Source organism: Cricetulus griseus, chromosome 2 (genome assembly GCF_003668045.3).
Source record: "Cricetulus griseus strain 17A/GY chromosome 2, alternate assembly CriGri-PICRH-1.0, whole genome shotgun sequence".
NCBI lineage: Eukaryota > Metazoa > Chordata > Mammalia > Rodentia > Cricetidae > Cricetulus > Cricetulus griseus.
Window position 1 is genome coordinate 203020113 of NC_048595.1, and position 12799 is coordinate 203032911.

The following is a 12799-nucleotide window of genomic DNA, read 5'->3' on the forward strand; positions in this document are numbered from 1 at the left end:
ATTTTAGTTTTAAGTCTAATGTATAGCTAGCAAGCCCTTCCTCTCCCATACTCTGGTGATGCTTAAAGTTAATGTTGTATTTGGCATATATATTTGCAGATGGTGTATGTGAGCAGAGAGACATAAATTAACATGGCTTCAGTGGAGAGTATATAGAATCTCTGTGATAAAATAAATGTTCTTAAGGAGAACCAGTGTTGTTTTGTTTTTACTTAAATACTGTTGTGGGGGATTAAAGTGTGTGTGTGTGTGTGTGTGTGTGTGTGTGTGTGTGTGTGTGTGTGTATCTTATTCATAGGAACCCCACAACAGAAAATAACTATCACTATTTTAATGTTAACTAACATTATTTAACATTGTGAATAGGATAAGTTGGCTTCTTACTCCAAATCTTATAATTCTTAAAGCTTTAATTCCATTTCTTAATTCTGTGTAGTGTGGGGAAACTTTCTATTTAACATAACCAGTCACCATCTGATAGTGAGAGAGTTTATACACCTTATGAGTGAGTGTTCACTGTGTAACATCTTTAGAATATTGTTAGGATTATGTTAAATAACATCTTCAGAATTAGATTTAAGAAACTTTATAGTATCTTCCTTGCTTTGTTATTGGGTTCAGGCATTTAAGGTGAATCTCTTAATGAGAGGATATAAAGAACGAAGCTTGAATAATTTTAATCCCCAGCAGACATTATGAATATGCTAGTATTTCTTACTTTGATGTTTTCATATATATATATGTATATATATTATAAAATATGTTTTTATATATATAGAATGAATCCACTATATAATGTTGTACACTGAAGACACCCATAAATCTTGCCCTTGTGTTTGTTTCACAGAGCCGTTTCCTGCATTTAAGTCTTGGCAGGAGGACTCTGAGTCTGGAGAAGCTCAGCTGTCTCCACAGGCTGCAAGGATGACTCACCATCCTCTGGGAGAGGACTGCCCTCCAGTATTATCACATCGTAGTTTAGATTTTGGACAAAGCCAGCGTTTCCTGCATGATCCAGAAGCATTGGATTTCTCGTCAAAGGCACTTTCCTTCACTAGGTCTGTGATCTCAATGTATTTGAGAGGCAGTTGTTACTCTGTGCACAAATCTTTCCAGGACTGTAGTTTAAAACTGCTCTTCCTATTCCTGAAGCATGTTTCTCTTACTGTTGCATTTTGAATTTATTGAGGTTTATGTAGTACTTAGGGTTTACTGTTAGACTGTGGGTATTTCTTCGTAGTTTAGTCCTCATTCATTTATTCATGCATAATTGGAATGAATGTGGGATAATGGTCTTGGCATCCTCTTGCAGCATCATGGGGGGGCGAGATGAGGGGAGAGAGAGAGAGGAGAGAGAACAGATTACAAAAAGAAAACAGCAGAATTTCAGAAATGAAATTTCTGGCAGAGGCGTAGGGAAAATTCATTAAAAAATAGAATATTGTCTCTGCTGTCGAATCTCAGGTCTTCGTTCATTTGGTTCAGCAGTTCCAAGACAACCATGTCTGCCTTCCAAATTGGAGCTGTAATGCCTTTTTAGCTTATGGAATTGGAACAGGGTCAAGAAGCCAGAGTTTGTTAAGAACTCCAAACACTTCATGAAATAATAGAGGAAAGAGCAACAGAAATATTACTGTATATGATGTTGTATTGGGGATAGGGGCTCTCTTGTGTCACATGTTAAAGTGAGAGAACAACTTTGTAGTCAGTTTTCTCTCCTTACACATTTATCTGGGTTCCAGGTGTCAAACTCAGATCATTAGTCTTTTTTTTTTTTTTTTTTTTTTTTTTCCCCAGACAGGGTTTCTCTGTGTAGCTTTGGAGCCTATCCTGGCACTCGCTCTGGAGACCAGGCTGGCCTCGAACTCAGAGATCCACCTGCCTCTGCCTCCCGAGTGCTGGGATTAAAAGCCAGATCATTAGTCTTGTTTCGCAGCAAACTCCTTTATCTTTTGATCATCTTCCCATTCTAGACAATTTTGTTGATGGTCAGAGAAGGTAGACACACTTGATGGTGCACATGAAGATACAGACACTAATACTTCAGGGTGCTGCTGCAATCTCAAAGGTCTGAGATTTAATATTCCTTTCTCCCAGCTAGACTTGACAGTGAGAGGGGAAAATGACATAGTTCACAACACAAACACATTCTCCTTAGGGCAAGGAGGACTTCCTCAGGATGGGAACAAGTTGTCTCATCAGACTTTGGAGCCTATTATGTGTATCTCATAAGTAGAAAGGCTCATTCTATGCACTCCTGTGCTTCTGGGTTGGGCATGCCTGCATTCTGAAGTGGCAGCTCCACCTCTGGCTGACATGGACACACACCAGGGAATGCTATAAAAACAGAAGCTTGCAGCAGCCGCTTTTCACATGTTGGAAAACCGCTGAAGCAGCAGCTGTTATAGGCCCAGCACCTTTGCAAGACACTTTTAGGTTAACTTTCTAAAAATAAAATTCAACTTTTATAAGAGCTTGAAGATATTTACACAGTTAAAACAACTGCAAATAAGTACTGTGGTTAATAAAAGCAGCTTACTTTTCAGAAATTATAAAATTCTAATCTGTTTATTTAGAGACAAGATTTTGTAAAGCCCAAATACCTCTAGAGTACTGAGATTACAGGCATGTAAACTGTGCCTGGCTTATGGAGTTGAGGACCAAACATGAGGCTCCTTATATCTGTGCTCTATACCAACTGAGCTACATCCTAAGGCCTAAGATTTGATTTGTATGTACTTTGTTATTAGAAAATGACTTTTGTTTAATAACATGAAAAGAGCTTTATCATTTTAAAAGCCAATATTGAGGTGGGAGTGACTAGAGAGATGGATCAGGGTTGAAGAACACTTAAAGTTCCCAGCACCCACATTGTGTGTCTTACAGCTGTGTGTATGTAACTCCCGCTTCAGGGCATCTGGTGCCTCTTTGTGGCCTCCATGGGCACCTGCACTCGCCTTTATGTGTACATATTGGGCTGGAAAGATAGCTTGGTGGCTGACAAGCATACTGCTCTTGCAGAGGACCCAACTTTCATCTTCAGCACTCATGTCAGGTGGCTCACAACCACTTGTAACTCCAGCTACAGGAGGATCTGGTCCTTCTGGCTTCTGCAGGCACATAAACTCTTGTGCTCCCTAGCCCCTTACACAAAACTGAAATAATAATAATAATAATAATAATAATAATAATATAGCATACACTCCCAAATACTCTAATATTAGGAAACAGCTTTGAATATTTTTCTGTAGAAAAACATGCAGCAAGCAAGTGTGATACTAAATGGGAAATGGTTACATTGTAGTGCAGCAACAGTGCCCTTTTTCATTTGCTTTTAAAGAGCCTTGGTGTATGGACTGGAGCATATGGATTGCTCCACCAAAGGACCAAAGCTCGATTTCAGCAACGACGTCAGGCAGCTTACCACCTGAAATTCAAGCTTCAGGAGAATCTGCTTCCTCTGCCTGACATGGGCACTGGCACACTCACATGCAAACATAGTTAAAAATTATTTTAAAATTTTATTTATTCATTTATTTTGAGATACTATCACGTCTCTCTATGTAGTCCTGGCTGTCCTGGAATGCACTTTGTAGATCAGGCTGCCCTTGAACTCACAGAGATTCCCTTATATAGTATTTATTTTTTTAAAGTTTATTATTGCAAGCAAGCGTGCATGTGTGTGGGGGCGATGGGGGATGAGGGAGATTCAACTCTTGTGGGTTAGAGATACCAAATTCAAGATACTAGGTTTGGGTAGCAAGTACTTACCTGCTAAGCCGTCTTGCTAGCCCCTGTGTAGTATTTTTTAAAGTTATTTACTGCCTTGCTGTGGAGATATTGTCTAAAATGAGATAGTGAACTGTTAACATTGGTGAAGTTCAGAAATCAAGATATGATTTGAAGATTTTACTGGGAGTTGCATAGTTTGTGTGGCTTCGTATCCCTGGTGGGTCCCTTTTGGGGAGGGCTTTTATTCTCAGCACTAAATGTAAACACAGGTTTTAACCTCTGGGAGAATGGTGTGCAACACCACTTCCTTCTGACTGGTATTGTCAACTATAATTCTTGGGGTTGGGACATGGCTCAGTGGTTAAGAGTACTGGTTGCTCTTGCAGAAGATTCAGGCTTAGTTTCCAACACTCACATGGTAGCTCACAACCATCCATAATTCCAGTTACTAGGGATCTGATGTTCTTTTCTGGCTTCCAAGGACACTGGGCACACAGTGAGGTACAGGCAAAACACCCATAAATATAAAATAGTGGTAACAACATCAACAGTAATAATAAACAATACAAACCTTTTGTAACATACTATACTACCTTCTGGCAGGCTGGCTTAAGTTGCCTAAAATGCTAATTGGGGAATCAATAAGAAATCTTGGTCATTTAAATACATTATATATTGCTTCCCCCATTTTAATTATGTGTATGTGTGTTTTTCTGTGTGTGGGTGTGTTCATGTGAATGCAGTGCCTGCAGAGGCCAGAGTTGTCAGATAGTTCCCCTTAGATTGGAGTTACAGATGGTTGTAAGTGTGGGTACTAGGAACTGAACCTGGGACCTCTTGGAAGAGTAACCAGTGTTCTTAACTGCTGGTTCATCTCTCCAGCCTGAGATTCTTTTTGTTAGCAACTGTGATAGCTAATTTATTTATTGACTGTCCTTTAGTATTAGGGATTTAATTTCACATAAAGTTATTATTTATCATTATTGTATTAAATTATCATGCCACAATACTAATATGGAGATTGGAGGAAAAGCTGCTGAGCCTTGACACTGGCCCTCCCTTCACTTTTATTTTATTATTATGTACCAGTCCCAGTTCCCCCTCACTCCTCTTATGCTTTTCCACCTCCTGCCCCATCCACTCCTCAGAGAGGGTAAGGCATCCTGTCCTCCCTTCACTTTTAAGATGTCCTTACTAGTAATAGTAACACATTTTCAAATGCCATGTTGACATTTGAAAAGTTAACACGCCGTGTTGGCCTGTTGTTTTAATTCAGAATTCGAAGGTCATCCTTTAGTTCAAAAGATGAAAAAAGAGAAGACAGAACACCTTATCAACTGGTCAAGAAACTTCAGAAAAAAATCAGACAATTTGAGGAGCAATTTGAAAGGGAAAGAAATAGCAAGGTAAGTTTGTAGCGCTGCTTAGAATAAGCTTAAATTCATGTTAGAGCTGAGAAGGAGGGTCTTGGGGCAGTGCTCTAGTTCTTTCTTCAGAGCACACCTCAGATGCTAGTAGGTAGTTGCAGACACCCGAGAGCCAACAGGCCCTTCGTTCTTGATTTCTGTGGCAGTCTTGACATTGTACCAATGTGTTTTTATGTTTTCAGGTGTAAACATTTTTTTGAAGTTTTGAACTAAGTTCTTTACATTAACAGATCAAAATTGTGCTCTGACATAAACTACAAGTAACAAAATGGGAGGGAGGAAATGAAGAAAGCACATGTTTCTAATAATTAGCATCTGTATATAAAAAGAGTCTAATGCCTTAGAATGAAATACCTGCCTTCAAACCTGGCTCCTTCCAGTTATCTGACCAGGAAAAGCTTGATATAAAAACAAAGTGAGAATTGAATGAAATTTGTGTTATGGGAACCAAAAGATACTATGGGGAATACATTAATGTAACTTGTGTATTACAAATGTCAGTGATCCTTCTCCATAACTTTGTAGCCCTCTTACAGTGACATTGCAGCCAATCCGAAGGTATTAAAATGGATGACAGAGCTTACAAAGTTGCGGAAGCAAATTAAAGGTATAAATATGCATTTTGTGGAAAATCTGTATCTTTAAAACATAATTGTATACAAAATGTAGTTATAATTTTTTGATAATTTTAAATCTTGGAACTGGCACGTACCTTTAATCCCAGTATTTAGGAGGCAGAGGCAGGCAGATCTCTGAGTTTGAGGCCAGCCTGGTCTACAGAGCAAGGCCCATGATAGCTTGGGCTACGCAAAGAAACCCTGTCTTGAAAAACCAAAATAATAACAACAATAATAATAACAGCAACAACAACAACTTGTTTTGGAAATTTTTTGGGAAAAGATTTCTTTTTATTCTATTGTTAAGGCCCAGTGGTGCATGTTAAGAAATGGGAATCTTTGTGCTATATTCTTTCCAATGTCTTTTCTTTGTTTGTATAGTATTACTCTTTTGGAAGATAGCATAGATTATATTCATGGGTGCACTGATCCTATACAGTTTATCTGAAATATATTCTAAATATTGAGCTGCTTTGGGTTTTAGTAGGTATTTTATTAAGATCTTTGTGCATAGGTGGGGAATAAAATTTTATCTAAGACAATATAATTGATCTGAGAGTTTTGCTCAATGGTAGAGTATTTGCCTACTATGTGTCAAGCCCTGTGTTCAATCTCTAGGCCCTAGGCTTAGTGAAGTTTTGAAATTATAATGAACTGCTAAATTGTAAATTCTTCCTAAGCCATAAATTCTGCCAGGTGTTTTTGGATGTTAGTATAGTGTTAATATGGCTAAGTTGTGTTTACTGAGTATGCTTTAATAATTACCATTACTTTAAAAGTTACCTGTGTGAAGAAAGGGCTTACAATTTAGGTCACTACTTTGACTTATTCATTTGAACTTAGTGGAAATTTTAATATCTCTTAAGATTTCAGACACTGTTCCTTGTGGTTAAGGTCATTTCTTTGAATCCCCCTTTTAAAGGATTATTTCCCTTTATAGTTCTAGTATTTCCTTATTTAAACCACTTTCAGCCATTAATTGTTACCATTAAGTTGACTAAATAGCCTAATATTCCAATTCTCTTCCAGAATTATCTTTTAAAAATATTGTTACTCTTTTGTTATAGTCTTCCATTGGGTTTCCCTTTCTACTTAGAAGAATTATTCCAAGTCCAAACTCTATGGCTCTTAAGAGCTTGCATACTCTGTCCTTTGTAGATTTTTCTGTTCTCAAATTTGGGGAAATTTAGGGCTTTTGACCAGGTGATTGTCTCAATTGGGCACAAATGCTTTCCCCCTAAATCTTCTGTGCTGGGTATAGTTGAATGTGGAATGTTGTTTTTGATCTGTGTTCAACCAGAATGACACCATTCAGAGAACCGCCTTTGTGGTGTATTTTTCCAGACAGGGCTTCTCTGTGTAGCCCTGGCTGTCCCAGAACTCTGTAGACCTGGCTGTCCTTCTTCGTGCTGGTATTAAAGGCATGTGCCACCACAGTTCTTTGTTAATCCCATCTAGTATTGTTCTTTCTTCACAAAGCATACCCTTAGCGTTGTGACTCCCACCACTTTTATTTCTCTCTTTGTTGTGTGCAGGCTAGAATTCATTGTCAAATACCTTCCTCAATAATAATGTGTTTATTTTTTATTTATTTATTTATTTATTTTTGAGATAGGGTATTTCTATGTAGCCCTGGCTGTCCTAGAACTCCCCATATAGAACAGGCTGGCCTTGAACTCACAGAGATCACCTGCCTTTTCCCCACCAGTGCTGGGATTAAAGGCATGTTGCCACCAAGCCTAGCCCATACTCAGATTTTTTTCCCCCAGTTAATACTGATGTTTATTTAGGAATATCATTACAATTGAAATAGAGATGGCAGTGGAAATATGTATGCTGTAAACGATCTGTATTCAAAGTGGTGGGGGCAAGTCTACATACCCATCCGCAGTTTTTCGTTTTGTTTTGTTTTTGAAACAGTCTTGTTCTATCGCCCCTCCCTACAGGGCTGGCCTATAATTTACTGCAACCCTCCTGCCTCAGCCTCTCAAATGCTGAGGTTACAAGCTTGCAGTATCACACGTGGATGAATGGGTTGCTTTTAAAGAGAATTGCATTGTGTGTATTGAAACAATAATTCTGATTGTAACCACTAATAATAAGACTGGCATCTTAATCCCAGCACTGGAGATGCAGAGACAGGAATATTTGTTAGTTCCAGGCCACCCTGATCTACATCTCAAATAACAAGCCAACTAGGGCTACATAATGAGCCCCATTTAGGGGAAAAAGTGGTGTCACTCTGAAGTTGAGCCAGCACTTTTCATCTAGGGTTCTGGCAGTCCTTCCTTCCTTCCTTCCTTCCTTCCTTCCTTCCTTCCTTCCTTCCTTCCTTCCTTCCTCCCTTCCTTCCTCCTTCCCTCCCTTCCTTCCTCCTTCCCTCCTCCCTCCCTCCCTCCCTCCCTCCCTCCTCCCTCCCTCCCTCCCTCCCTCCTCCTCTCCCTCCCTTCCTTCTTCCCTCCCTCCCCTCCCCCTCCCTCTTTTCCTTTCCTTTTTGTAAGGGTTGACATAAGCAACTTCTTCTTTGATATCTTTCACATTATTTTGTTTGTGACAGGACTTATATAGAGCAGGCTGGCACTGAATTCACTGTGTAGCTGAGGCTGATCCTGCTGCTTTTACCCCCTCAAGTGCTGGGAATCCAGGTGTGCACCATCAAGTCTGGTTTCATATTTTTTTCATAAGATCAACCAAGGCTCATAGCTAGACTGAAGACAGAGTCTTTTGAGTTTAGTAATGTTTTTATGAGCTTCTTCAATAGCAAAATTACAACAGCTGTTAGTTTTCTCCTCCTCTGCATCAGTAGCAGACCTCCAAAGCAGTTACGTCATCACCTGTGCCTTTACTACGGCATCTATGCAACATGTGCACAGCTCGCTCTCTTGTCTTTCTTGCCTCTTACTCCTCTCTTGCTTCTCCTTTGCTCCTCTCTTGCCTCTCTTCTTCCTCTGTGTGTGTGTGTGTGTGTGTGTGTGTGTGTGTGTGTGTGTGTATGTATGTATGTATGTATGTATGTATGTATGTGTATATATGTGTGCGCGTTCCTGCGCCTGCCTGCCTGCCTCTCTTATGTCCCCACTCTGTTTCACTCTTCCCCTCCTCCAATAAACCTCTTGCATTAACTCCGTGTGTTTGCTTAGTGGCATACCTTGGCAGGGCTCACCAAAAGGTACCCAGTCTTCTTGCCCCCCCTCTTTTTTTTTTTTTTTTCAAGACAGGGTTTCTCTGTGTTACAGCTCTGGCTGTCCTGGAACTCACTCTGTAGATCAGGCTGTCCTTAATCTTTTTAAAAGATTTTTTGAACCTGGACTTCACCAAATGGTTAGCTTGGCTGGGTAGTAAGCCTCAGAGAGTCTCCTGTTTCTGCTTTCCCTGTGCTGGGATTATAGGTTTGCATCACATCTGAACTGGTTTTTACCATGGGTGCTGAGGTTCTGAACTCAAGTCCTCAGCTTGCACAGCAAACACTTTCCAACTGAACCATCTCCCTAGTCCTTTCTTTTATCTTCTTCATAATACTTAGCATTTTTTGAAATAACTAAAACTGTCAGATGGTTTTCCCTCCTTGGAAAGCAGTGTGTACTGCATGAAAATGTCTGTTTTGTTTACTTATCAAAGTACCATGCTTTGTGGTGAGCTGCTTGTGAATGTTGTTTACAAGTTCAAGTAGAACAGCTCTCTTGCTAAATGTGTGAGCCTGTATGTTTTAATTATTAATCCTCTTACTTCTGAAATTTAGATGCAAAACACAAAAGCTCTGATGGAGAATTTGTACCTCAGACACGTCCTCGGAGTAACACTCTTCCAAAAAGTTTTGGCTCTTCGCTAGACCATGAAGATGAGGAGAATGAAGGTGAACTCAGAGTCATTCAGAAAGAGAAGAAGCCATCTAAGGAAGCGACTCTTGAACTTATTACAAAACGATTGAAGGAAAACCGTGCTGAGCGCCACCTTCCTGAGGATATCAAGGTAATGCTGAGCTACAGTCTCTGCCTGGGGTAGCCTTTAGAATGCCTGGAACAAAATAACTAGCATAACAGCGCAGAGAAATGGGTAGCTTGACTTTTCTACCCCTCAGATATGCCATTTCAAAATATGTTTTTAAAACCTAGAGTACCATGTACAAATGCATGTTGCAGATTATTGGCAAGATGAATATGTAGAGCATAAAATGGCTGAGTTTGAAGGGTGCTGTGTATACTGAGCTCTTGGTATTAGCCTATTGGTACCTATGTGGGTTCTGCCACTTTTTTTTTTTTTTTCAACAATCGTATTAGAAATATAGATGTGAGATTAGCCATTGAAAAAAATATCTTGGCAGGTAGTGGTGGCCACCAACGCCTGGTTTTAAGATTGTTTTAACAAAAGATTTTGTAACATTGTAAAATGTCAAGCAGTTATGAAAGTTTTCCTGTGTGCTAGCTAGGCACTGTTACAAGTGCTTTTACATCGATGAATTTAGTCCTTTGAGGCAGAATGGAGTGTTATTGATTTATAGATTGGGATATTGAACACAAGGTGGCTAAGGTACCCAAATAGCATTCATAATTTATACAAAATATAAATTAATCCATAAAAAGGTATGACATACTACGAGTTTCAAATTGTATAGGAAACTACAAAATATTGCTGCAAGTCCATAAATCAAAGAATGCATTAGCCTAGTCTATTTTGCTGATAGTCTGCTCTTTCACCTAATTACACTGTGGGAGTGAGGAGAATAGTGACACCAGTACTTTCCCTCCGATTCTAGAAAATGACAAAAGATCATTTGATAGAAGAGAAAACATCTCTGCAGAAAAGCCTGCTTTACTATGAAAGTCAACACGGAAGGCCGGTAATTCCTCTCTCGCTAAGACAATTTGCTCTCCTCCTTACAAAAGAACATGGATCACGTTGGTGGTCTGTATTTTTCAGGGCTGTTTTCTTTATCCAGCATTGTCTCCTACCTACTTAAAAATTAAATTTGGGGTGAGGGAGTCATATTGCTTGTTTTTGATATCTAGATTTCTCATAGTGAGGTTACTTGGCTTCACTTTTTTTTTTTGCTTCAGGTGACCAGGGAAGAAAGGCACATTGTTAAGCCTCTCTATGATAGATACAGGCTTGTAAAACAGATGCTGACAAGAGCTAGCATCACTCCTATCCTTGTAAGTAAAACAAACAAATGTTTGCTTTTGTTTTTAAAGACAGAGTCTCACTTTGTAGCCAAAACTGGTTTGGAACTCACTAGCCCAATCAGGCAGGACTACTAAGTTGTGTAATTATAGGCATGCGTTACCATGCTTAGCACAAGTATTTCTTCAGTTTATTTTGCCAAAGTATATTTAAGAAAAGAAGGGATATGATGAAACAACAAAATTTTAGTATTTTTGAGACATGCATAGCCAAGGCTGTAAAGTTGTTGAGATTATGAAGTTTTAAAGGATAGAAAATGCCTGTGACTATTTTCTAGGCACCTTGATAAACACATACAGGTGCATGTATGGCACTAAATCCTGACAAGTGACACACGAGTTAGAATATGACACAGAGATCCCCATAGTGCTATATGCACTACATAAATAAATGGCACAAGTAGTGTTTGTATGTGATACACCTCACCTAGTCTCTGTTTCAGTTGTCTCTGAATAGTTTTGTAATGGTCACCATGAAGGGGTATACCTACCTCTAGTTGCATTATAATATAAATGAGTTTTGGACATTCATTTAGTAAATGTATGCCTTGGTAAGAGTATGGAGGTCAGAGGACAGATGTAGGGGGCTGGGAGTCAGTTCAAATTCAAGGTTGTTAAGCTTGGCAGTGAGGGTGAACATCTTGCTGACCCTATAAATGGGTTTTAAAGAAAGAACCTGTCAAGATAATGCCAGCTACCAGGTGTCTGGCACACACCTTTAATCCTAGCACTAGAGGCAGGCAATCTCTTGAGTTCAAGGCTAGCCTAGTCTACATAGGGAGTTCCAGGACAGCAAAGGCTACAGAGACAAACTCTGTCTCAAAAAACAAAAACTAAATTATTAAATCAAACAATGCTAATTCATAGGGCCAGAGAGCTAGCTTAGCAGGTAAAGGTGCTTGGATCTTTACACACATGCTGTGGCACATCTACACCCTCTCTCCCACACACAAAAGAAATGTAGTAAAACATTTTAAACAATGCTTGTCTGTATTGGTATACATTTAAAAAAAAAAAAAAACAAAACTTTAAAATGGGTCTTTCTGTGTTGTCTAAGGTGGTTTGTGACGTGTGAGTTGAGTTGTTGAACACGTGATCTTTTAACCTTAGTCATCTGAGTAGCTGGGATAGTGAGCATACCAACATGAAGAAAAATGAAATCTATAATACTTAGATACAAGTCACAGGACTATTACTGGAGGTTTGCAAGCCAGCTAGAACAACTTAGCATGACCCTGTTAAAAATGTTCTTCAAAGTGGGGGAGTGCTAGGATGTAGTAAGTGGTGCAACAATCATCTGTGTGCCCAGTTGAATAATATCTTAGGATTTGGTATAGTTTTGTGTTTCTAAAGAAGAGTCTGATGGGGTTCTTGACTCGAAAATAAAGCTACTTGGGCTGGGTGTGGTGGCACATGCCTGTCACCATAGCATGTGAGAGGGCTGAGGCAAGAGGATCTTATCCACATATCTGGCCGTGCTACCTAGTGAAACTCTTATCTCAGACAAAGGACTGAAGAAAGAATCTGTCAGGCTTTCTCAACTACCAGTTATTACCCTTACTATATCATAAAAGTAAAATGTAAGAAAAGGGAGGCTATTAAAGAACTTTTTAAAATTTTAAGATTGAAAAAATAATATATATATATATATTTCATTTTTATTGAAAACATTTTCAGACAATATATTTTGACTGTGTTGTGCTCCCCCAACCTCTCAGATCCTCTCCACCCTCCTAACCCCCCAACTTCATGTTCTTGCTCTTTCAAAGAAAAAAAAAACAAACAAGTAGTTGGTCAAGAGAAAATGCACTCCATGGTTTTATGTTTTTGTTTCCTTTTTGTTTAA

General features: G+C 39.1%; 1 protein-coding gene across 5 annotated transcripts in view; it reads left to right on the top strand.

Annotated features, from left to right (window-relative positions):
• The window catches only part of Fam13b (family with sequence similarity 13 member B), a 55987-nt gene that overhangs the window by 36722 nt on the left and 6466 nt on the right, over window positions 1-12799 (top strand). For 3 of the 5 annotated variants that reach the window (XM_027400709.2, XM_027400713.2, XM_027400710.2), the window contains 6 exons: window positions 848-1058; window positions 5009-5138; window positions 5685-5766; window positions 9516-9745; window positions 10530-10613; window positions 10831-10926. In XM_027400709.2, the coding sequence (XP_027256510.1) occupies window positions 848-1058; window positions 5009-5138; window positions 5685-5766; window positions 9516-9745; window positions 10530-10613; window positions 10831-10926 (833 nt within the window). The remainder of the gene's footprint in view (window positions 1-847; window positions 1059-5008; window positions 5139-5684; window positions 5767-9515; window positions 9746-10529; window positions 10614-10830; window positions 10927-12799) is intronic. The other 2 variants (XM_027400711.2, XM_027400712.2) reach the window with 2 other exon arrangements.